The sequence below is a fragment of the Halichoeres trimaculatus genome, unplaced genomic scaffold, assembly GCF_033239565.1.
Source record: "Halichoeres trimaculatus isolate MK-OKI-2021-1 unplaced genomic scaffold, fHalTri1.1 fHalTri1_scaffold_18, whole genome shotgun sequence".
Lineage (NCBI taxonomy): Eukaryota > Metazoa > Chordata > Actinopteri > Labriformes > Labridae > Halichoeres > Halichoeres trimaculatus.
In genome coordinates this window covers 26,960,827-26,984,771 of record NW_027437196.1, presented here as the reverse complement: position 1 = coordinate 26,984,771, position 23,945 = coordinate 26,960,827, and the positions used below count along the sequence as shown (strand labels likewise).

Sequence of the window (23,945 nt, the reverse complement as noted above, 5' to 3'; positions counted from 1 at the left end):
AAAGGGTTCCTTGGATTAATTTTGTAGTAATGGCAGGCGCTGCAGTACCTTTAAATATCACATTTCGCTCCTTCAGGTCATCCCATCACTGAGTCAGCATCAGAGGTGGTACCAGAGTGGTTATGTGTAACCTGGTCTCTAGCCCCATTTCCACCAAAAGGTCCGGTTTAGATCAATACTGTTTGGTACGGGTTGGCTCGGTTAAGCCTGGTTCTGTTTGCATTTCCACAGCCAACTGTGCCCCCTGGAGGTAGGCAGAGCGTAAGCTGGAAGCTGATAGTTGCATCAGTAAAATAATAGTGTGACACCATTGCAGCGCAACACAGTGTACCCCACTAATAAATCCAATAAAGAAGAAAAACATGACACACTAAACAAAGAGCAACGATGAAGACATCCAGCAACTTGTCTCCTTTGTGATTGGCATGTGGCTTTTTGTTACCAAACACAATCAAACTTTGTTTCAGAGAAGACTGTGTGCTGCCAGGAGAAATACAGCAGCTGGAAGTGACAACTCTTTTGACCAATCAACGAACTGCAGTGTTTCTAGCTCCACCTTCTGGGTTGGATCAGTATTTCTGGCACCCCACCAGAAGGGTACCAAAAAGTGGGGCGCTACGGGATGGTCATTTGGGGACCTGCACCCAGGGTAATACAATGGAAACGCCACAACATGTGTGCCGTACTGAGACGAACTGAACCAAACCACTTGGTGAAAACTGGGCATAACAGTCCAGTTTGATTCCAAGTCTGCATCGTTCAGCATTTCTCCTTTGTGTCAGTTTTGGTCAGACTAAGTGAACTCTCCTATTTCAGAAACATTAGGATCGACCTGACTAACTTCTGTATCTCTTCACTTGGGCACACCATAAAAACTAAAGAAGGAACAATGCAGAAGGAAGATGGAGTTACCCTGCTGCCACTATCATTTTAAATTCATATCTAGTGAATACATTAAGGTTGTGACAGCGCATAAATAAGGTTCAACCAACAGGAAAAAGGTTTGTATTAAAGTTGCTCTTCTCTCGTTTTTACTCTTTGCACAGTCATCCTTTGGGCCCCAGTGGATTCTCTGGAGGGCCTGTTTTGGCCCGCAGGCTGTATGTTTAACAACCCTGCTCTAGTTGTGTCTGTTTCAGAGTTCTCCAGTGACTGTTTATCTCTCTCCTGCACAGAATAGAGAAGGAGATTGAGGCCCTGGAAACAGAGGAGCTCAGTATCTCTGCCAATGAGGAAGTGGTTCTGAAGCGGTTAAAAGAGGTGGAGAGGACGACTGAGGACATCATCAAGGTAGGCTCAGATAAAAAGTTGTTAAATCGAAGCTCCTGCTGCTGCTTGACCGCTTTAACACTTTCATTTCTGACTGACAAATTAGTTATTAATCAATAACCCCTAAAACTTTGTGTGAGCTTTGTGTGATCTTCTCATACTGAACTAACTCTTCTCTAAGCAACAGCGTATGTATGGGAATACGCTTGGTAAATTACTGACAGTTTACACATTAAGGGATACTTTGGACTTTTAAGATCGAGAGATCTATCTTTTATATCACTACGTAGCCATTAAAGACCCTTCATCAAGTTTTCATCATTAGGTTTTTTAAATGTTAATTTCAAGCGGCAACCTCTGGTCTACAAACATGAAGCTTGAACTGCAGTTCTCAGAGTGTCCACTTGAGGCTGAATGACAAAAAAAAACAAAAACAGAAAAAGAGAAATGTAAAAATATGTTTAAGCCTGGTCAAAAAATCAGCTTTGGTCTGAGTCCTTTATTTCTCCATCTGCACACACTGAACAGGTTTGAGGTTTTGTTGTGTTACTCTTTATATTCAAAGTTATTAAACGTCTGACACTTGACCTCATACTAACTTTAACAGAGCTGGGTTGAGTTCAGCGTTACCAAAAACACCCTCTGTCAACGATGAGCTTCAAAGTCTCTTCAGTAACATATGGGTTACCTCCATACACACCTGATCAAAAGCTGAAGACCATTTTTTAGAACGTCCCTCTCCATCCATCCCCAATTGTTGTCAGAGTGATTTAGATCAGGGGAACATCAGGATGGTCCAAAGAGTGAGCTGATTCCTCTGGAAGAAGTCCTTTGTCAGGCGCCCATTGTGACCTGCAGCGTTGTCCTGTTGAAAAACCCAGTCATTCCCAAACAGACCAGAGAGAATACCTGACAGGAAATCACACTGATCCACATTTCAGAGCTGATTTAGTCTTTCAAAGGCTGTGGGCTTTCATTTTTGATCAGCTGATGAACAGACTATTTACCTTTAACTGTTGTTTTAATTGTTGATACCTGGTATCGGTAACGGGCCGATACCAGCTTTTTTTCAAGGTATCGGTGCTCAGGAAGGCTGCAGATACCAGCGGCAGATACTCTAGGCAAAAAAATGTTATGTCCAGCAACTCTTCCTCGCCACTAGAGGCTGCTAATTGCTGCGGTTTAACATCGCTGCAAATGTGCGCCAGGTCCTTTCAGTCAATATGAATGAACCAGGAAGAGATAACAGTTAAACTTTTTTATTTTGCACTTTCGTTTACTTAAAAAAAAAGTAAACTCTGACAGTTGTTAGCTTTATTGTGCAATTTCGATATATATATATTTTAATATATATAAAAAAAAATCTGAACTCAGAGAGAGTTGTTTGTGTTTTATTTGGACTTAATGGCAGAGTGACTGTGCTACCTTTGCTACTGTTAACTGAAATTTTATGTATCAAAAGTGCTAGTAGTATCGGTACTCGGTATCAGTGAGTACTCAAGAAGGAGTACTCGTCCTGGTATCAGTCTGCATAAAAAGTGGTATCCAACATCCCCAGTTGTAATAAAAAATAATAAACAATAAATTGCTTATTTCATTTTTTGTCTCACTCTTATTTCTTTTTTTTCTATTATGATACTCTTCTTCAAACGTTCTTAAAATCTAATGGTACCAAATGTGAATTCTTGCATTTTTTCCATCTGGTCTTAAGATTTTGATCATGAGTGTGTATTGTAAAATCAGTGGTTATTGTAAATGTGTTACATATGCGTTGAATTAATGCACCAAACATTTGTTTGAGTTCAATATCATGCAATGAATAACACACAAACCAGGACATGGCAACAGTGACTCAGTGCCGAGTCAAATTTTGGTTTGAGTCATTTCACATTTCCAAACGTGTGTGTTTTTCTTTTAAACACAAGAAGTGAAGTAGAAAAAACATTAAAGAATAATATATAACCCCTGCAAACTGTGGATATTGTGGATTAGCTACAGTTTTGGTGAGAGTATCCCAGTATCTAACACTCTGCACACAACATCTAACCTCCCGTCGTCATGTCTCCTGTTGCTCTCAGTTTGAATCTGTCTTTCTATCTGAAACTGAATTCAGGCATGATTGTTTCTACTCACTCCATGCTGCCTTTGGCTCTTCCTCTCATCTCTGTTTGTTTCTAACAAGATGCTCTCCTCGTGGACTGTGTGGGTGTGATTTAGTTCACAAGAGGCGTCTTTAGTGGATAAGGTGGCAGGTAAATGGATTGCTGGTGGTGGGTGTAGAGGGAACAAAGATATGCATGATTTCATGTTCTGCTTTCTATCTCCATCTAATCTTAAGGAGCACACAGTGTAATAACTCAGACAGTAACGTGACGTGCGGTGCCTAACATCATTAATCCAACGCCTTGCTGTGAGTTTGATTTCCTGCTTCTCGTACCACTTTGACCCTCAACCGCTCTGTCTTCACATTTAGGAGCTCAACGCAGACTTCCATGCAGGTAAACACTTTCAGATCATTTCTATGTTTTCATGATAGTTTCGTTTGACATGTTCCGATCTTGTAATCAAAGATAAAAAAAAAAAAAATCAAACATGTCTTAACATGTTAGGATAGTGTAACATATAAATCACCTTATACATTTATTATAAGTTTGGATTAAAACTGTCATTTAGATTCCCTTTACATTTTGTTGGGTGTATGATTACTAACCCCTAACACTGGTAGATCATTTACTGGTTGCGCATGTTCAAGTCCATGATTCAATCTTAACATTGAATGTTTATTACAGAAAAAGATATGGTGTTGAAATTCATAGTGATGTTAACACAAAAAGAACAAGTAGTTCTAATCAATATTAAACTGTTAACCAGCTCTCCTCTGAGGTTTTCTTCAGGCAACTTGTGACAGTGTTCATTTTCGTATGGCAAAGATTAACCTGAATGAACACAGGACAATGCTTCACACATTACCTGACTTAGAAAATGTGTGAGCAAAATGAAAAAATGAAAAAAAAAATCTTTAGGGATGTTTTTGGATGAATCTGAATCCAGAGCTTGTCTAGAAAAACCATGAGCAGAACCAGACTCATGTTAGGCCCTGTCTCAAGCGTTTCAGTTCAGTCGTCTGGATACAGCACGTGATTTGTGGAGTTTCTTTTGACTAAATTCAGGACAGATCCCCAAAATAAAATCAAGTACCGTCTCACTTTTTAGTACCCTTTTGTTGGAGAGTCAGACATATTAGCCGCGTTTCCACCAAGCAGTCCGGGTCGGTTCGTCTCGGTACGGTGCGCTTTTAGCGGCATTTCCACAGACTCATCCCGGGACGGATCCCTAAAAACCGAGACGAGCCGTCCCACTTTTTTGGGACCCTTCCGTATGGGTGCCAGACTGAACCGATCCGCTCTCGGGAGGTGGAGCAACACACTGCAGACGGTTGATTGGTCAAAAGAATCGTAACTCACCCCGACAGCGGCTGCATTTCTCCTGGCGGCTCACAGGCTTCTCTGAAACAAAGCTTGATTGCACTTTGTATCAGAGAGTTACATGAAAATCACAGAGAGGATGAAATGCTGCATGTCTTCCATCCGTGCTCTTTGTTTACTGTGTCGCGTTTTCTTCCTTGTTGGATTTAATCGCGGGGTAAGCTGCTACGGTGTCCCGCTATTGTTTACCAGCTGTGGCTTCCGGCATGCGGCTTACACGCCACCCACCACGAGAGGACACAGTTTGCTGTGGAAACGCAAACGGGATGAGACTTTACTGTCCCAAACCGTCCCAAACCGTCCCAAACCGTACTGAACCGACCCGTACTGCTTGGTGGAAACGCAGCCATTGATTCTACCCCAGTGAGTGGAGCTAGAAACACTGCAGTTTGTTGATTGGTTGAAAGAATCTTCACTTCCTGTGCAACAACTAAAGCTGCGTTTCCGCCAAACAGACCGGTTCTGGTCTGTCTCGGTACGGCACACATTTTGTGATGTTTCCACTGACTTATGCCGGGACAGACCCCCAAATAACTGAGACGAGTCGTCCCACTTTTTGGGACCCTTTCTTATGGGTACCAGACTGAATCGATCCGCTCTCTGAAGGTGGAGCTACAACACGGCAGTCCGTTGATTTGTTAAAAGAGTCGTCACGTACCATGTGATAGCGGCTGCATTTCTCCTGGCGGCACACAGACTTCTCTAAAACAAAGCTTAATTGTTCTTTGTATCAAAGAGCTGAATGTCAGTCACAGAGAGGATGAAATGTTGAATGTCTTCCATCGTTGCTCTTTATTTACTGTGTCACGTTTTTCTTCTTCACTGGATTTATTAGCAAGGTTAACTGTGTCACACTGCTATGGCGTCACACTACATGCGGCTGTCGGCATCCAGCTTATAAGCCGCCTACCCCAAGGGGGCATGGTTGGCTGTGGAAACGCAAACAAGACCAAGATTGACCGAGACAAGCCTTACCAAACTGTACTGATCTGAACCAGACTGCTTGGTGGAAACAGGGCTTAAGTAATAAAGACCAACACATAACTCTGCCATGATTGAATCTCCAGTTGCATTTTTTAAGATACATTTCTTTTTGTTTGGAAAATAGGGATGTTGCATTCTTCTTCTTTGTTGGGATTATTAGCAGGGTACACTGTGTCGCGCTGCTATTCCGTTACCCTATTACGTAGTTGACTATCAGCATCTGGCTCACAAGCCACCCACCAAGAAGGGCATGGTTGGCTGTGGGAACGCAAACAGGATCAGGCTTTGCAGATCTGACCCGTACCAAACTGTTTTGATCCACACCAGACCTCTTGGTGGAAACTGGACTCACAGAGTCTCCTCAGATGTCTGTCTAACATGAGCCTGGTTCTGTCCGAGGTTTCTGCCCGTTAAAGGGAAGTTTTTCCTCTTCACTGTAACTTGATAAATGCTGCAAAGGTCTTTACCCGTGGTGGGTTAAGATCAGATCAGACTTTTTATCTGGTCTTGATGTTAGGTCTCTAATAAGATAAAGTGTCCTGAGATAACGTTTGTTGTGATTTGGCAGTATATAAATAAAAATTGAGTGATTGATTACAGGAGATAGAGACAAAGACTGTAGTAGCACAGAGACTGGACATATTGTGATTGTGTAAATGGGAATTAAGATAAACAAGCCTCTGCCAACAGTTTTCATGCTAAGCTAGGCTAACTACTCAAGAGAATGATATCATTGTTTGGTTCCAGCTTTAGAATGAAAACAGATCTTTTCTTTTTCAATACTTCATTGTTTCCTGGTGTTTAATTGTTTAATATTTTCTCCACAGATTTAACAAATCATGTTATAATGCCACACAAAGCTGTTCCATCATTCTCCCCTCTTCGACGGGAGAAAACTCCGGAGGTGGGGTGTGAGGAACCAAAGAAAGGTATAGACGTTATATAACTGGTATGTATGTTTGTGTCTGTTAATGACACAACGCTCAGGATAACAGGATTAAAACACTGTAAGAGTGAAGAGGAGTACTCTCATCTGTAGACGCTTAGCCCTAATGTCATGGTAGACATCCATTTTGTTCACTCAAAGCACTGCCGACTGCATCAGACGAGCTGCTCTGACAGAAAATATCGCCTTGATCTATTATGTTGTTTCAAGAGCTGCATATATACAGATAATGAAGCTGTGATTTCAAACTGATGAGTTCAGAGTATTCCCATGAGTCTGAGCCTGAAGCTCTGCCAGTGTCATTCATCAGTAATACAGTGAGGAGGGTTTAATGAGTGTGACAGAAGACTGGAGTGCAAAAAGCACCTCTTAATCAGTCCAAAAAAACACTTCTCTGCTATTATCAGTTGATGGTATGTAAAGCGTTGTGATGTTTGATTTTCATCACACAGTAAATTCACTATAGCCCTGTTAGAGCCTGAAATGTAACAACAACCCTTAACGTATGACCCCTCAAAAAACAGTTATGAACCTAAAATATAATAACTGACTCAAAATGTTACAAGTTTTTACATTTTGGGCAAAAAGTTATTACATTTTGGTTTCATAACATTTTTACTACATCGTGGGTCGTTCGAGCCTCTGAGGTCTGGGAGGCGATATAGAGTTCCTCTGGCCAAAGGTCTTTTTAAAAAATCTTTTATACCAAATGCTACCACCATCTTAAATAGGACTAAGTGACAAATCCACAAAATGACCTGAACTGTTTCAATACTGTGTTTTATTAATTTATTTAACTAGATCCTGTTTTATCTTGACCTTTATATTGTGTATCATATATGTTTTTATGTATGACATTCTTTGTATCTTAGTAATGTCTGTTTCTTGTGTTGGTGAGCCAAAGACAATTTTCCACTTTGGTGGACAATAAAGACATATTCAATTTCAAAATTCAAATTCAAATTCGATTTACATTTCAGGCTCGAACAAGCCACAATTCCACCAAGTGGCTCAGTTCAGTTCATCTTTGTACGACACACACAGGTCCCCAAATTACTGTACCGTCTTATCGTACCATCCCACTTTTTGGGACCCTTCTGTTGGGGTGCCAGATATACCAATACGATCCCAGAAGGTGGAGCTAGAAACACTGCAGTCCAGTAATTGGTCGAAAGAATCGCCACTTACTGTGCAAAAGCAGCTGCTCTCCTGGTGGAACACAGTCATCTCTGAATGAAAGCTTGATTGTTCTTTGAAACAAAGAGCCACATGACAATCACAAAGAAGACAAATAGCTGGATGTCTTCCATCCATGCTCTTTGTTTACTCTGTCATGTTTCTCTTCTCCGTTGGATTTATTAGCTGGGTACACTGTGTTGCATTGGTGCACGGTTGGCTGTGGAGTTTGGTCCAACCTGAACCAAACTGTACTGATCCATGACGGACCACTTGGGGAAAACAGGGCTTATTATGAAATCCTCACAAGATTTACAAAAAACACAGCAGCCACTGATTATCCATTTATAAGGATGGTCAAGGTCATGTTTGGTCCCCGTCAACAGCATCATGAAGGAAACTTGGGATTTATAAAAATCCTTTTCATTGACAATAAAGTTTCCAGAACAGCTGATTTGGTGACCCCAAATGATCAAAAAGGTTATATATGACTGACAGACACATGCTTTACTAAAGAGTATTTTCTCCTTCACAGCTACATTTGCGATGGAGATCAGTGTGGAGCATGACAGAAGGACTGGAAGAAGTCAGGTGGTCTCTACGTCCACAATCACTCCAGAAACCATAGAAGAAAGAGGGTTAAAGGTGTACGATGATGGACACAAGTCTGTATATGCCCTGCACTCAGACGGGGGCCAAACACAGAATGGGGCTGTCGGAGAGATGACATCCAAAGAGGTGGAGGAGCTGCTGCATAAGGCTGTGGATAAGGATGTGCCCACTGAGGTGCAGTACCACCTGCCTGTGTACTCCGCCCCCTACACAGGGAACAGCAGACCTTCAACACCCAGGACACCAAATAAGACACAGAGGCTGACCCCTTCAGGCAGCCCCAGTCCTTTGTTCAGGGGTGGAGCCCTTGGAGAGGAAAACCAGAGAAGCAAAGACCCAGAGGGATGGAAAACACCAAGCCCCAGCCTCATCCCAAAAGACTCCATGTCAAAGGACCGCCTAAGCCCCCACGTCAACCACAGAGAACAATCCAGCAATGACAGTCGTCTGAACTCTGGTGCTACAACTCCACAAGGACCAACCAGAACCAGGACAGACACCAGCAGTCCAAGCCCAGCTGCTCTGGTCTCAGTCACAGCAAGACCTGAAGGAATGCCCCCACTCATACAACCAGTCTACATGGATGTGGATCCCCAGAGTGCTTCGCCTGCCAGGGACAGGTCTGGAGTGGACCCAGATACTTTAAGAGGGAGCCCCTGGGATTCTAACAGATACTCCCCCTTCAGTGCAGAGAGTACTCCCTCTTTAAACCTGGTCAACACCTTACCAGAAGATCAAGACTCACAGCCCATCACCATGATCTTCATGGGCTACGAGAACGCTGAGGAGGAGGAGGACGAAGACATCCAGGCTGAGCTGGTGATCATAGGAAACAGTGATGAAGATGATGATGAAGAGTTTAATGGGAGCCGGTTCATTACAAATGAAAGTCAGGGGGAGGAGTGTCTCTCATACCACCCAGAGGGCTGCAAGAGCAAAGTCTTTCAACCAAAAGTAGGTATGGCCAAGGCTTCAGACTGCAGAGAGGACGCCCACTCTCGCCAGGATGATTCAAGGCTTCACAAGCCCACCTTCATCCACAAGCCTGGAAAACACAGCCCGTACCTGCAGGGACAAGCAGGATCTGCTAACACAGGCAGCATAGATCTGGACAAGATGAAGCTCTGCTCAACAGGAAGATAGGACGAGAGGCTGGGTTCATCATCATCAACTGTGAGTTCATCCAACAGCCTTCAACCACTGTGTGAATCTATGTCGTGCAAAAAGGACAACAGTAAATAGAAAGACAGCGCACATGGTGTCAGTGGTGCCTGTGTCACAATGATTCAGGGCGTTATGTTGCCACCTCCTGGCAGATAAGTTGAATTACACTTTTAGATCAACAAAGGCTCCACAAAATGAGCACAATGAGACTGTTTTCAATGCTCCAGTTTTGGTTAACGACCTTAGACATGTTCTTTTTCTTCTTTTATTTTAGAAATTTTAGAATAGATGCATTATTAATAAATACATTAATATCTAAATAAAACCTCAGTTTTTTTTTTAACATGTAGCTCCACCAGTTTCAACCACTGAGCCTCTGAAGACAAGAGCTACCAAAGCACATTAATGTGCCTGAGAGAGCTTTAGAAAGAAATGCCTTAACCCCAAAATTAAAAAAAAAAAAAAAAAAAATTGAAGTACTAAAAAAGATGTAAATAAAACAATTCCTTTCACTTCTTAAAATGTTTTAACCCAAAAATGAATAAAAATTAATTGAAGTACTAAAAAAAGATGTAAATAAGACAGTTTCTTTCACTTCTTGTAATAATATTGGACTTGAACCAGCCAACTCCAAAGCATTGTTTTGAATCGTTAAAATTCAAAGAGTATGAGGGATAACTAGTGATCTAATGTAGAACTGTTATTAAACTGTTAATAAACTTATTAATTTATGGCTGAAGCACTTTTGCAGAGCTACTCGTGCTGTGAAATGATTCTCATCCAGCTGAACAGATTTTTCGTAGCTGAACAATCTGAGCATTGTCATCAGTAAAACAACACAATGAGACTGCAACATTCATGAACACACTCGTGAAAATGTTATCCTGGTGCGTTTATCTCAATCAAATCTACAACATTATGACTTTTTCTAATTCAGACCAAAGTTCTCTCACTGTTTCCCAAACAAAAGGCTTTGCCTTTTTCATCAGTGAAACAAAAAAGAAAGTTTGCAATGACGCAGCTTTATCGACCAGCATCTGTGCAAGACTGGATGTTTTTTCTGCCTAAATGGGGAGGAAATTCATTTTGCATAATTTATGGAGCAGAGCCTGAGACAGCCGGGTTTTTAGGGATGTGTTATCAAATCAGTCGGCGAGCTGTGTCAGAACTCATGTAGTTTCTAAATCAGAAAAGGAAATCTGCAAAAAGTGTTATTAAATCAAGCATCAAGCACTGTTAAAGCCACCTGTCAAACACAAGCTGTGCCTTTTTTAAGATAATTAAATATAAAAAGTCTAAATCACGCTGGAATGATCAAGCCTCTCTTTTGTTTGATTGATTTAATTTAACTTTGTAAGATGAACTGACCTGTGTGATTACATTTCCTCCTGAATAAAAACAATTTCCCCATCGATGTTTGGTCACAGAGTTATTTCCAACACAGCTGTAAAAGTTTTTATCTTCTGATGAATCTGGATGATTATATACACGACCTTTATACGACCTGAACGAGCAGATAGAGATGATATTCTCCACCATCACGTTGAATGTGTGTAAACGCTGCTGTGTGGATGTCAGAAATGATGATTGACAGCGTGTGGTGTGGAAACAGACTTTGTTTTTTTAATCGCCGTGGCAGAGATTCCCGGTGAGTGATACGGTTGGCAGTTAAAGACAGCAGGTGGAGATTATGAGTCCAAAAACACTACGAGCAGCTTCACAACATAATCATCAAAGACGTGAGGTTCTCGTCCACAGGGGTCACCAAAAGCAACCCAAACAGTTTATTTCCCTTTGAAACATTAAAAGTGCATTGAAGAGCTCCTCGCTGTACCTTCCTGTTTTCAAGCTCAATTCAAAAATAAAAAATTTAGACCCAATCTGAGATGAATCTCTGGTATTTATGATATTCAACCCATCTTTTGTTTAAGCCTCTGCGTAGAGCAAGGACAGCAGATCTGCTCTGACTCACGTCTGCATGGACACATGGACTGACAGCTGAGCTTTGCTCCTCTGTTCCTCTTGTGAAACACTCGTCCTTGGTTGCTTTCTCTTCCTCTCTGCATCTCTCTGTGGCATTATGAGAACATGGAGGAGGGTGAAAAAACAAGAGGTGACACTGTAGACATCTTGCTTGAAGAATAGTTACATAACAACAATTTCTTATGTAAGACAAAAACCTGAAGAGTGAGGGACCCAGGGGCACCCATAGTAATTACTGCTGCTGCTGCTGCTGAAATTTAATTATCATTTTCTGGAAGAGTTTACTCAAACGCTTATGAATGCATTTCATTTTCTCCATCCAGCAGAGACACAGAAGCTGTTTTAGTGGAAGATATTTTCTCCTCTGGTGATAGTTGGATGGTTTTTATCACATATACTTCTTCTAGATCAATGAGAGCTGGTACCACTACCCAAAGGGGCTGAGAGGACTTACTAACTAATCTTGAAAAAGTCTCCCTTCTAGATATATGCCTGATCTTAATCCACACTTTAAAATGAAATTATCAGAGCCAATAAAGGTTATCCCTCAATGCTTCTTCTTAGCTTTATGATCGGGGCGAGCAGGACCAAACTGATATAAACGTCCAAGTCTCTATGGCAACACCACACCAGCTGACGAAGTTTAATAGTAAGAAGATATACCTGTGTTTTTCTCTGCTGAAAACTTATGCATTGATTACTCGGACTTAGACTCAGTCTAGGGCTCTAGCTGCACTGGGAGGAGGACTGGGAGGACTCAAAAAAGTTTTTTTCTGCATTTCTTGTGGTGGTTGTGACATTATTTTTCCTGACTCTCCTGTCTGTGGTTTCTATGCATTATACTCACAGTTTATGTGATTCGGCTGAGGTTAGACTTAACTGTCACTGTAAAAATCAGATCAATAGATCAATAAATTAAATGAGTTTTCTGGACATCAAAACTGACCAACAGTCAGTCCAGGTTTACTCAGGCCTAATCTGAACTCAATTTCTGTTGAATCCATCAAAATATTTTATACACTTAAAGTAAGATACTTCAAGTTCAGCTTGGTGGGTCTCCCGTGCCTGATCTGGGGACTTTTCAGGATTTGGGCTCACCCCTAATTCTCACATAAAGCGAGAGTACTGCACCACTCACAGCGCTTTATGTTTTTGATGCCTGGTTAATGGCTTTAATATGTAAGACTTTCAGCATCACAGTTATAACATAGTTATATCACCGATTACCAAACTCAAAAGAAAAGAGGAGCTAATCAGGAGGAAGCAGAGTTTGGGAGTAGAGCTGGAGAAAGGGTTAAAACCTCCTCCCTATGCTGGGAGTGTTAGCAGGTCTGTAAACACCTCAGCTTATTTATGTGTTTGTGCTGATTTCACACCTCAATGTAAATCTGTTCGCAAGTGACACAGTGTTGCTCTCAGTGTTTTAACAGATCTGAATCGTCATCAGTGTTTTCTTTGTTTGTTATCTTATCTTTTTCTCTCTTATCTTCATGATAAGAGAGAAAAAGTTCATCACTTCAGCTACAGTCTGATTTAACTAGGAGGAAACTCAAACATGGTGCCCTGAAGTTAGAATCAGTGATGCTGATTCATCATGAGAAGAAAAGAGTGATGTTGATGTTACACTGCAGAAAATGATGGGCCAACTCATCTCGCGTGCAACATATTTATTTTTCACTGGATCTGCAAAAGCTGCAAAAGCTGCAAAAGCAGAAATACAGGTTGACAGGAGCAATCTTGCCTCATGACATGTACTCTTCTTCATCATTTACTGACTTTCTTCTTCTTCTTATCACAATAAACAGAAAACACTACAATTACTGCGAAGTACAACAGCGCTGAAATATTACTTAAGACACTTCTGTTACAGCATTTTTACAACCTTATCACATACACCACTTTAGAAAAGGATAAAATCGTCTGACATGCTGTAACAACACATTAAGCAGCAATACCCCAGTATGTTATGATGTAAAAAAATTTCACTTCATTATGTAATAACGCTGCACTTGTTAATAATCTGCCTCATCTTGTAATAAAATTCTCAAACATAAAATGTTATACACTTTGCCACATTATGTAATGAGTTCTTACATATTGCATCACTTTTAACAAAATGCGGGTTCCCACATGTAATAAGTAAGAACTTACATTTTGTGTTCAAGAATGTAATGACAAAACATGGCAGATTATTAGGAAATGGGGCGTTATAACATGATGAAGTTCAAATTCATTTCATTGTTACATATTGGGGTGTTATTAAATAATGTGGCATTAACCAGAGTCTTTTAAATGTTTTTATTCTGTTCACCTTCAATGAACTGAACATCAAGTATTTCTACACTGTATCTGACTACAAAGACAACACTGAGAGTATCTTTTACCAAATAATACAAATGTGGTAATTACATTCCTTCCTAAGAGCTTAATAACAGAATCAGCACCAGTAAAAGACTACACGTGCTCCTTAGCTTAGCTTAACTCTCACTGGCACACACTCTCTGTTCACACAGGCAACTCTCGACGCTACACACTCACTCTGTTTAACATGGGTTCTGGCTGTAAACTCGTGTGTTTACAGTTGTTATGTTCATCTCTCAACAGTTAGCTTCAACCTCTCACAGGTGTGAAATACTCCTCTGGTTCATTACTGTGATCACCAAAGACTACTAATCTGCCATCTTAGCTGCACAATGCTACGAGCTACTTTTACAAACCTGTAAACTTGTGAATTCCCTCTTCAGCTCAACATTTGTTGCACTCTTTGCACACCAGCAGCGATGCAAATAAACTGCATGGAATTGAGAAAAATTTGGAGGCATCATATTTAATATCTAGCTCAGTGTTACCTAACCCTGGTCCTGGAGGACTCTTGCCCTGCATGTTTTAGATGTTACTCAACACACCTGATTCAAATGATCAGCTCGTCATCAAGCTCTGCTCAAGCCTGATAACGAGCCATTCATTTGAATCAGGTGTGCTGGAGTGGGGTAACATCTAAAACATGCAGGGCAGGGGTCCTCCAGGACCAGGGTTGGGTAACACTGAGCTAGCTATTCTCCTCCAAACGATGTCCATGTAATCATTGTCTTTGTATTTTTTATGGGTTTTTTTTGTCATAAAGGGTGCTGGGACACAAACACAATCAATGTTCAATGTTTTCGTATGTGATTTGTCAACAATGAGTGTTATGATTGGTTGGATGTGTACTCGTCACAAGCAAAACTTTGGAAAATCACAGCTGCAATTTCACTCAGCTTGCTGGTTTAAAAACTTGCATTGAAAAACAGGGGTTTGGAAAAAAAAAAAAACATGCAAAATATTTGCACGAAAAATATGTGCAAAGGGCTTAAGGCATTTATGATCTGTCGCTATCGCTGTCTATTTTTATTCACCGAGCAGTTTACCAGGTTAACAGGAGTGTTATCAACTGATGATCTGAACACTGCTTCATCGCGTACTGACTGTCTTCTTGTACCGGGCGTCAGCTTCTGATGCATAAGGCACCAAGCGCCCTCTGCTGGTGAAACTTATAGATGACTGTATTATAGCGGAATAGAAATAAACAGTAGTTATATAAATAAAGATCAGCCCTAATCAATGAAGATAAACAGAGGGCAACTATTTTCTAGTTTTAATCTACATCCTAGTGCCAGATTGAGGTAACAAATGATAATAATAATAGGTCAGACGTCTTAATGAACAATGTCACAAACAGCTGTAGTCAGAAACACAGTGAGGTGAAAACTATCACATTTTCTTCACTCTGTGTTCAGTTCATCTAACCTCTGATGAAGGGCTTCACTGTCAACTGAAACAGGTTTCAGAGCAGAGGAATCAGAGCAGAAAGGAGACTGAATGATAAAAAGGACTTGTTTATCTTCTGAGTGAATGATACATGTTACTCCATACTGAGGATGGCACAGTGTTGGCTCAGCTAGCATCTTGTACTACTTTGACCCCTGGCAGTGTGGGATGACTGACTCAGCTGATGAGTGGATGACATGTTGCTTTTCTGTGAGTGCTGTCGCTCTCAATGAAAGCGTTTATCAGTCCCATTGGGTTGAGTGAAGTCACTGCTCTATAAAAATGTAAACTTGGCTTCTTATCCTGATTTAACATCATTAAAATACATCTAAATGTGGTCAAGGAGCCAAGACCAAAACATTTAACTCCTGGTGAAACACATGTAAGCACATGGAGTTTCAGAAGTCCTTCGTGTGCTTATTATCATTGATGAATGAGTTCACTATGTCTGCTGAAATCCAACTGAGAGCTCATTACAGTCACTGATGAATGGAATTCTTTGAAGAGCCGTTCCATCAAAAGATTTATTTCTTTTCTTCTGAATGAGACTTTCACCATGTCTCCACAGTGACATTTCTAATACAAAGTTCCCTTTTGAAAACACTCTCCTTTGTTTCAATAAAAGCACAGACTTACCTGTGGAGAACTTCTTCATCGTGGGTTCATTTGAAGGATTCTTGGTCAGAAACACTGAAAGAGACGGCTTTAGGCGTGATATGGTTCTTTTGATTAACACAAGCTGCAATGTCTGTTCTAAACATACAGAGCTCAGGGTGTGTTCATGCCTGGATTATTTGGGGCTGTTGTTCTGAAACAGTGAGCGCCCCCACCCCCCAAAGTCCAATTGGTTTGGTCATATATGAAAACAGCAATTGCACTCGGATGCAGGACAAAACAAACGAGTCAAGGTGGTCTCCGCTCACTTTCATTCAAGCCCTGTAGCGGTTCCTTTGGAGTGAAACACAATCACCACAGCAACCGGAACAACTGACTCATCACTGTGGATCACACTGTAGTAGTTGGGAACAGTGATGCACCTGGTTACCAGCCATTTAGACAAAACAATAGAAGAAGAAGAAGAAGGAGTGGCAGAGCCCATCTTTATCTACTGCTCCATGGGGTGGCATCGTCCTTATATTAAAAGCTGAATCAACACATTATTTTACAGATGCAGTCTGGACTCTTGAAAAAAAGAAATGCATGTCTTGATAACACAATTTTGTTGAGTTAGTTCTGATAGTTTTTTTTTTTTCTTTTACTAATTTTTGGGTGTGGAATCCAAAGTTTTTCTCTATGATATTATTTTTTTCAACTTTAGGATCCTGTTTTCTTAAAAAATATGAAAAATTCTTTACTTAACAAATATGTGTTTGTTTTATAAACATCTTCAAATATTGACATATGATAAGGAGCTACAGGAAATCTAAACCTACATAAATAAAACACTAAGATGGAAGAGTTACAAGCTTTGAAAACTAAAAAACAGCATAAGACAAAATAGAACTTGTAACAGTACGTCCATGGTTACAAGCACTTGTGGCGCTACTATTGGGCCTGGGAGGGCCTGGGCCCACCCAGTTTGACCACGCAGTGACAGCTTCTCAGCCAATGAGTAGATTGTACCCCCACGTGTGGTCTCTTCGTCTCTGATCCAATCAAATGAATGACATTTGCGTGCCTGCTTTATGAGCGTCAAGCTCCAAAACAGATGGCAGTAAACACTTAGCTCTATCTTAAACATGGCGAAGCAGCTTGTTTTCATTGAAATTCACGAAAAAATGCCCAGAAAAGCAGGAAAATCTTGCCATTTTAAGTAAAACCTCAGATGAGTTACCGTCCAGCTGGGCCACTCTTTCTCCATTATGTCCTCCTGTACCCAACCCTTCACAACAGCAAGGCAAGCAACAGATAGGCTCAGGTTAACGTCATTACCTGGCTGTGACAAAGATGTAAAACAGTCTTTTTATGTAGGACACTGGACATTTAAGAGAGATAAATTAAGTTAGGCTTACTGCCAAGGTGAGTGTTTTTTTCACTTCAGCACTGAGCTGAGGACAGCGACACAAGAGTCACGCAGGTTGTCTACTGAGTCACTGTCCTCAAACGTGGGACAAAGAAAAGGGAACCTTTTTTCACCTGGCCCATCCAGGCCCAACCACAATCAAAATCCTGGCGCCATTAGTGGTTACAAGGTCAAGAGAAAAGCACAATTCCTCTTAATTCTAGCTATGCTAGCTTTCTGTTTGCAGATATTGATTGTACTGACCTATTGGGAGCTGCACACACCTCTCACCACACTGTCTCGACTGTGACTGCACAAACAAGTTTCCACGTAGCTTTAAATGGGTCCAATCGTAATCAGCTGACAAGTCTTACTACAGATAATCAGAGGAATTTTGAGGGTAAGCTGTGAGGAAAAAATTTGACGTGCTAGAAATAAACTGATTGCAGTTTTGGAATCAGCATGCCAATTTTACTTTTAATCAGCATAAAAATCAAACTCAACAGACTCTTTTTGAATTGTTCCCTGGTGTAATACAGTGAACCCAGGTACCTGAGCTAGAGGAACGCTGTAACAAAAACTAGTCACACACGCTGCTGATGATGCTCCATGGCTGTTGTTGTTCTCTGTGGAAAGCGTTTAAGAACCTGAATGTATGAAGATCAGAAAACTCCTCACACTCCATGTAAGAATTTTGACCAATGAAAGAAAAATTTGATTGCGCCTGGTATTTGTTTACAACTTTGGACCAGTAGGGACTTTTGCCGTGTGAACACAATGAACCAAGTGACAACTTCAACAATTGTATCATTTTTGCCCCTGATTCTGAACAAAGCAAACAAGCCACAGGTGTGAATACACTGTTAAATGAACATGGTTTAAACTGCAGTAACTCAATTGTCCACTAGAGGCTGGCTACGGAAACACCAACAACCTCATACACACTCATTCAAAAAGCCAATCTTTACAACAGAAATAAACAGCCTGGTCCTCATGTCTCAGCCAGCATGCGCTAGTTTTCTATAATTTGTCAATTTTGAAGATTACAAGATTTTTTTCCAATACAAGCTCAGCATTTCAAAAGCACCAGCAGTGAGATGGAGAGTAGTGCAGAGCATGTAAGGACACTGCTCCCCAACAGTTTTTCTAGCTGTGCTATACTCAAACTGCACAATGGTTCATCAGCAGGTGACTTCTTTTGAAATGTGATTTTTATCCCAGCATTAGATAAAAATGTCCAAAATCAGGTGTAACCTCAACTATCTACCACAGATTTCTTCTAAGCAGGAGTTTTAAACCAGGCAGGTTCTTGAAATCAGCCTTGCTGTGAGACTGAATGCACATATGAGCACAAGATGAGCCCCTCTCAGCTTGAGTGTGTGTTTGTGAGGGAACGCTCACACATTGGCTGTCTCCATTACTCCCCCCTTCCTCTGACTGTCCAATCAGAGGCAGCAGCAGCCGGCAGAGCTGCCAGTATGAGGCTGCACACAGAAACAGAGAAGAGCCCTCTGCATTAGCCCGCCACACTGTCCAGGTAGGTCCATTAATACACCAACACACTCTCACACACACTCTCTCACACACACATGCAATGAAAAGTTTGCAAAGATGATATTTTGTGTCAGAGTATGGATCCTGGTGCATTATGTGCTGCGGCTGTTAAAATGGAAATCATGTCCTGTGTTTAGTATTGATGTGGATGGAGGGGTGCTGTGAGCCTCCTGGTGGAGCAGTTATTGGGTTGATAATTTGCTGTGCATCGACTATCTGCAGCCGTCTAAATATGTGTGTGTGTATATTTATGTGTGTGCGTGTGTGAGCGCGTGTCTGGACTTCAGAGGGTGTGAATGAGCTGTGAGGTTAAACTGTCCTCATGTTGAGTGGATCACTGATAATAATTTCAGTTTGACTCATGATGCTGAGATCAGCTGATCAAACACATTTTTAAGGTTTACATCCTGAAATATTTCATATCAGGGGATTTCACTCTGACTGGAGGAGCAGTGAAAGTGTTTTTTTTTTGTTGTTTTTTTTTGTCGATCCTTAAGCGTTTATTTTTATTTATTTATTTTTAGTATTTTTTATTTTTTTAGGAGTTAGCACTCCAGCAGCACTTACATGTTTTCTCTTCATACCTGACAATGAGGAGGGAAAAATCTATAGGAGTTTGAAATAAAACGTAAAAATTATGATTAGATTTTAAAAAAATAAATCAGTGTGTTCAGACTTTTCTGTTGCATAAATTGTTTGTTATTTGTATGTCAATATCCCAAGTATCAGTATATATCCGTATAGTAACCGTATACATCATTTAGTTTGCTGTTAATGATAACTTACAAGTTTATTTAAAAAATAATAAATCATTTTCAAATATTAATACTACTCTGCCCTCTTTTCAGATTATGTTGTAACAATCTGACGTCTAAGAAGCAGAAACTTGTGCAACAGAATTTTTTTTTATTTCAATTTTGATCATTTCAGATCATGTCAGGATGTGTTGATACGTATATAATCGATATTAGTTCTCTATGTTTTATTTCTCGTTGGTGTAAAATGACCACTCTGTGTTGACTGTTGGGCTCAGCTGTCTTACACACTCGTCTGCAGTGATTGCATGTGAGCGTCGGGGCAAAGAGCCAGTGTCTTCAAGGCTCACGACCATGAAATGAAAACTCTTACACATGTCTGTGCCTCTGTGAGGCTACTTCAAAGACAACGAAACACACTCAAACACACAGCAAGGGAGGGAGCATTGGTACCCCTTCTGACAGAGTTGTATCCCTTTGAGTGAACTTGCACTCACGTCTGTCATTTTCTCCTGGTGACGAGTGATTCTTTGTATACCAGTGAAACACAGTCAGTGTGAGCGTGTAAAAATCTCAGGAAAGTTTTCTTGTTAGTTTAGAGTCTTAAAATAAAACTGCATTTTAAAAAAATCCAGTTTCTGCCGTTAAGTACACAAACAAAGACCATGTCGTTCCAATCTCTGACTAAGCGTGGGCAGGTGAACGTCTTTTCATGCAAGACGAGGGTGAATTTCACCAGAGGGTGATAACTCGCTTGATAAAATCTCTAATTCTGATGAATTTCTAATATTAGGATATAATTTACCTCCTTAACGCTTCATCAAATTGTGGGGGGATTAATCCAGAACAGGAAATTGATCCTGTTTAATTTCTTTCTGCCTCAAAATGAACTCTTTGAGCTTCCTTTGATCCTCCACACACCATGGGAGGTGAGACATGAACATTCAGTACACAGGGTGGAAATAAAAGAAGAAAAAAAAAACACTCCTCTGTGTACTTCATCAATTTTCACCTTCAGCTGCAGTTATATAAACTCCATACCCCTGATACGACAGGCACTTCAGTCCAATGTCTTTCTGTTTTTGAGGACGTTTCAGGGAACACTTCTCATTTCAGAAGCATGTGAAGCAGTTGAATTTTGAGTGGTCTGAAAACCGCTTGATAATCCTTCCACGTGTCCAATCTCACAACTCCAACGTGACATCTCATGAAGGGCTAAACGTCTCAATCACTCCTCACTGAGCTCCGACGTTCACTGTTTTTGAAAAGTAGGCATTCAGTGGAGTGATAATTCACTTGGTTCCTGCCTTTCTTGATTTAAATGACTCCTTCACAGGAACAGTCATTGTGACATTTCTTGTACACAGGTGTGATACACACACACACAAACCTGCAGCAGTAAACGTGACATTAGGATAACAATGTAATGCTCAGTGATGCGGTGTTGTTAAGGAGGTTTGGTGACTTCTAAAAAACAGAAAACGTCCAGTACCACAGTTGTTTCATTCATCTCTTCAGAAAAGCAAAACTGAGATCAAAATCCTGTCTTCAGTGTCTGTCAGTCAGTACGTGTGTATGACTCAACACCTCTCTTACCCAGCATGCTGATTCTGTTACTGATACTCTAATGTGAATGTCTCCATTCCTGCGTCTGAGTTTGATATTACCTTAAAAGACAAATGGTTCTTGCAAAAGCAACAACCTCCGTGTGAATAACTGTAGTTCATTTAGTGTCCACTTGAGGGTCGAAGCAGAAATGTCAGAAACCACAGATTCGGTCGAGATGTCATTTCTCTATTCACGCAAACCGTACGAGTTCATTTATAACTAAGTAACAGTCAAACCAGTTTTTCTCATACAGGGGCATGGCTTAGCTGACTGACAGGTGGGCACCCTGTCGCTTTATAACAAAAGGCTTAAAAGTAGCTGTGAGGAGTTCAGCATTTTCAGTTTGGTCTCTGTTGAAAAGTCTTTGAAACCGTGGTTTAGAATCATATGCCTGCTGTGTAACCTTCATTTGTCTACCTGTGTTTTGTTTGTCTTAATTTGTCTACCTGTGTTTTGTTTGTCTTTATTTGTCTACCTGTGTTTTGTTTCTCTTTATTTGTCTACCTGTGTTTTGTTTCTCTTTATTTGTTTACCTCTGTTTTGTTTGTCTTAATTTGTCTACCTGTGTTTTGTTTGTCTTCATTTGTCTCCCTGTGTTTTGTTTGGTGTTGTCTACCTGAGTCTTATTTGGTGTTGTCTACCTGTGTCTTATTTGTCCTTGTCTACCTGTGTTTCGTTTGTCTGTGTCTTTCTGTGTTTTGTTTATTATTTGTTGACCTGTGTCTTGTTTGTCCTTGTCTACCAGTCTTTAGTTTGTCTTTATTCGTCTACCTGTAGTTTGTCTTTGTCTTCCTGATTTTTTTTTGATTGTCTACCTGTGTTTTGTTTTTCATTATTTGTCTTCCTGTGTTTTGTTTGTCTTAATTTGTTTACCTTTGTTGTGTTTGTTTCCATTTGTCTACCTGAGTCCTGTTTGGTGTTGTCTACCTGTGTTTCATTTGTCTGTGTTTTTCTGTGTTTTGTTTGTTATGATTTGTCTACCTGTGTTTTGTTTGTCCTTGTCTACTTGTCTTTTGTTTCCCTTCATTTGTCTACCTGTAGTTTGTCTTTGTCTACCTGTGTTTTTTTGTGTTTTGGATTGTCTGCCTGTGTTTTGTTTGTCCTTGTCTACCTGTGTCTTGTTTGTTGTTGTCTACGCGTGTTTTTTGTCCTTGTCTACCTGTGTCTTGTTTGTCCTTGTCCACCTGTTCTGCAAATCTTTCTTTATCTGTCTATTGTTTGTCCTTGTCTTCCTGTTTCTTCTTTGTTGTTGTCTTCCTGTGTTTTTTTTGTCTTTGACTACCTGTCTATTGTTTGTCCTTGTCTACTTGTATTTTGTTTGTCTTTATTTGTCTACCTGTTTTGTCTTTGTCTTCCTGTGTCTTGTTTCTCTTTATTTGTCTATCTGTGTCTTGTTTGTCCTCATTTGTCTACCTTTGTTTTTTTAGTCTTGGTCTACCTGTCTTTTGATTGTCCTTAATTGTCTTCCTGTATTTTTAGTCTGCAGGGTAGTATGTTTTTGAGTGAGGGGGGAGTAAGGTGAGGGGGAGTAATAGTAAAAACAAATGAAAAAATAAAAATGTACAAAATAACTTTTTAAATTTTAAAACTCAGAACCTAAAACATTTTAAAGGATATCAAAAATGCTCAAAATGTATTGTTCTGTTTTTCCTACAAGTATTGGTTGTGACAAACAAAGAGACAAAGAGAGATAGGAACTTTTGTTATCGGCCTTTGCAGTGGGACGCATGGCCGTATTCAGCGCAGTCCTTTATGTTGAATATTCAATAATACAAAGTGCTCTGAAAAGGCAACATATGGCCTCTGTATTTATGGGCTCAGAGGAGGCCAGGGAAATTTTTGAGACATAAAAGTGAGCCATGAGTTGGAAAAGGTTCGGAAACACTGGTAAAAGATATATCTTTGACAACTCAGTGGCACCTCTTGTGGCCAGAATATTTGTTTTAATCTCATCCTTGTTGTCATTTGTTTGGTTGTTTGCTATTTAACTTTTTGTCTGCCTACTTTGAACACTCAAGTTCATCACTCACCCAGAATCTCTTCCATTAAAAGCAGGAAGCTGCCCTCTCTGCAGTACGCTGCAAATCACCTCCCTCCAGCAGCAGTTTTAGGCTTTAAAAATAACTGAAGATGTAATTAGTCTTAATGTTAATGGTCTTGTTTGCTGTTGTGACTCATGGAGTTGCTTTGATTTCAGTCTGTTTCAGTACAAGCTAAAAAGTCCTCAGGGGAGCTTTAAAGAAACCATTAGTGAATAAAGGGAAGACAGTGGAGCACGGACGGCCACTGCTCGTCTTCAACACTTTGGTTTAACTTTACACTCTTGTCATGTTAAATAACGATCAGCCTGGCTTTTTAAAAACAGGATCAACATGTGAGTGGGTGTATTGTTTGTACGGCATGTCTGGTAAAATGTGATATTTAGCAGTCACAGAGTGTCAGAACAGGAGTATTTTTTTAATTAGTTATTGCTTTGGATCAGACACATTCATGATTGGGACTGGAACATTGTGTGTGTTCATCACTGGCAAACCGCCGCAGGAGGCATCATCTCCACTCAGTCTCATCTGAATGACAGCTCCGCCAATACTCCTGTGAGT

The 23,945-nt window shown here is 40.4% G+C and overlaps 2 protein-coding genes across 2 annotated transcripts in view; both read left to right on the top strand.

The window, feature by feature from the left end:
* Nucleotides 1-23,945, top strand: part of LOC141807430 (uncharacterized) — a 75,653-nt gene that overhangs the window by 25,872 nt on the left and 25,836 nt on the right. Inside the window, exon 5 of the mRNA XM_074693447.1 lies at nucleotides 1,176-1,290. Coding sequence (XP_074549548.1) covers nucleotides 1,176-1,290 — 115 coding nt within the window. The remainder of the gene's footprint in view (nucleotides 1-1,175; nucleotides 1,291-23,945) is intronic.
* LOC141807431 (palmdelphin-like) lies at nucleotides 3,627-11,029 on the top strand. The gene is made up of 3 exons (XM_074693448.1): nucleotides 3,627-3,767; nucleotides 6,566-6,667; nucleotides 8,396-11,029. Exons 2-3 carry the CDS (start codon nucleotides 6,586-6,588, stop codon nucleotides 9,613-9,615), a joined length of 1,302 nt encoding a protein of 433 aa, XP_074549549.1. The 5' UTR covers nucleotides 3,627-3,767; nucleotides 6,566-6,585; the 3' UTR covers nucleotides 9,616-11,029.

What these genes read in the sequence shown, in the direction of transcription:
- LOC141807431 (XM_074693448.1), top strand. Translation starts at nt 6,586, where the DNA reads ATGCCACACAAAGCTGTTCCATCATTCTCCCCTCTTCGACGGGAGAAA. An exon ending in GTGTGAGGAACCAAAGAAAG is followed by an intron (nt 6,668 to 8,395) that starts GTATAGACGTTA and finishes TCTCCTTCACAG; the next exon opens with CTACATTTGCGATGGAGATC.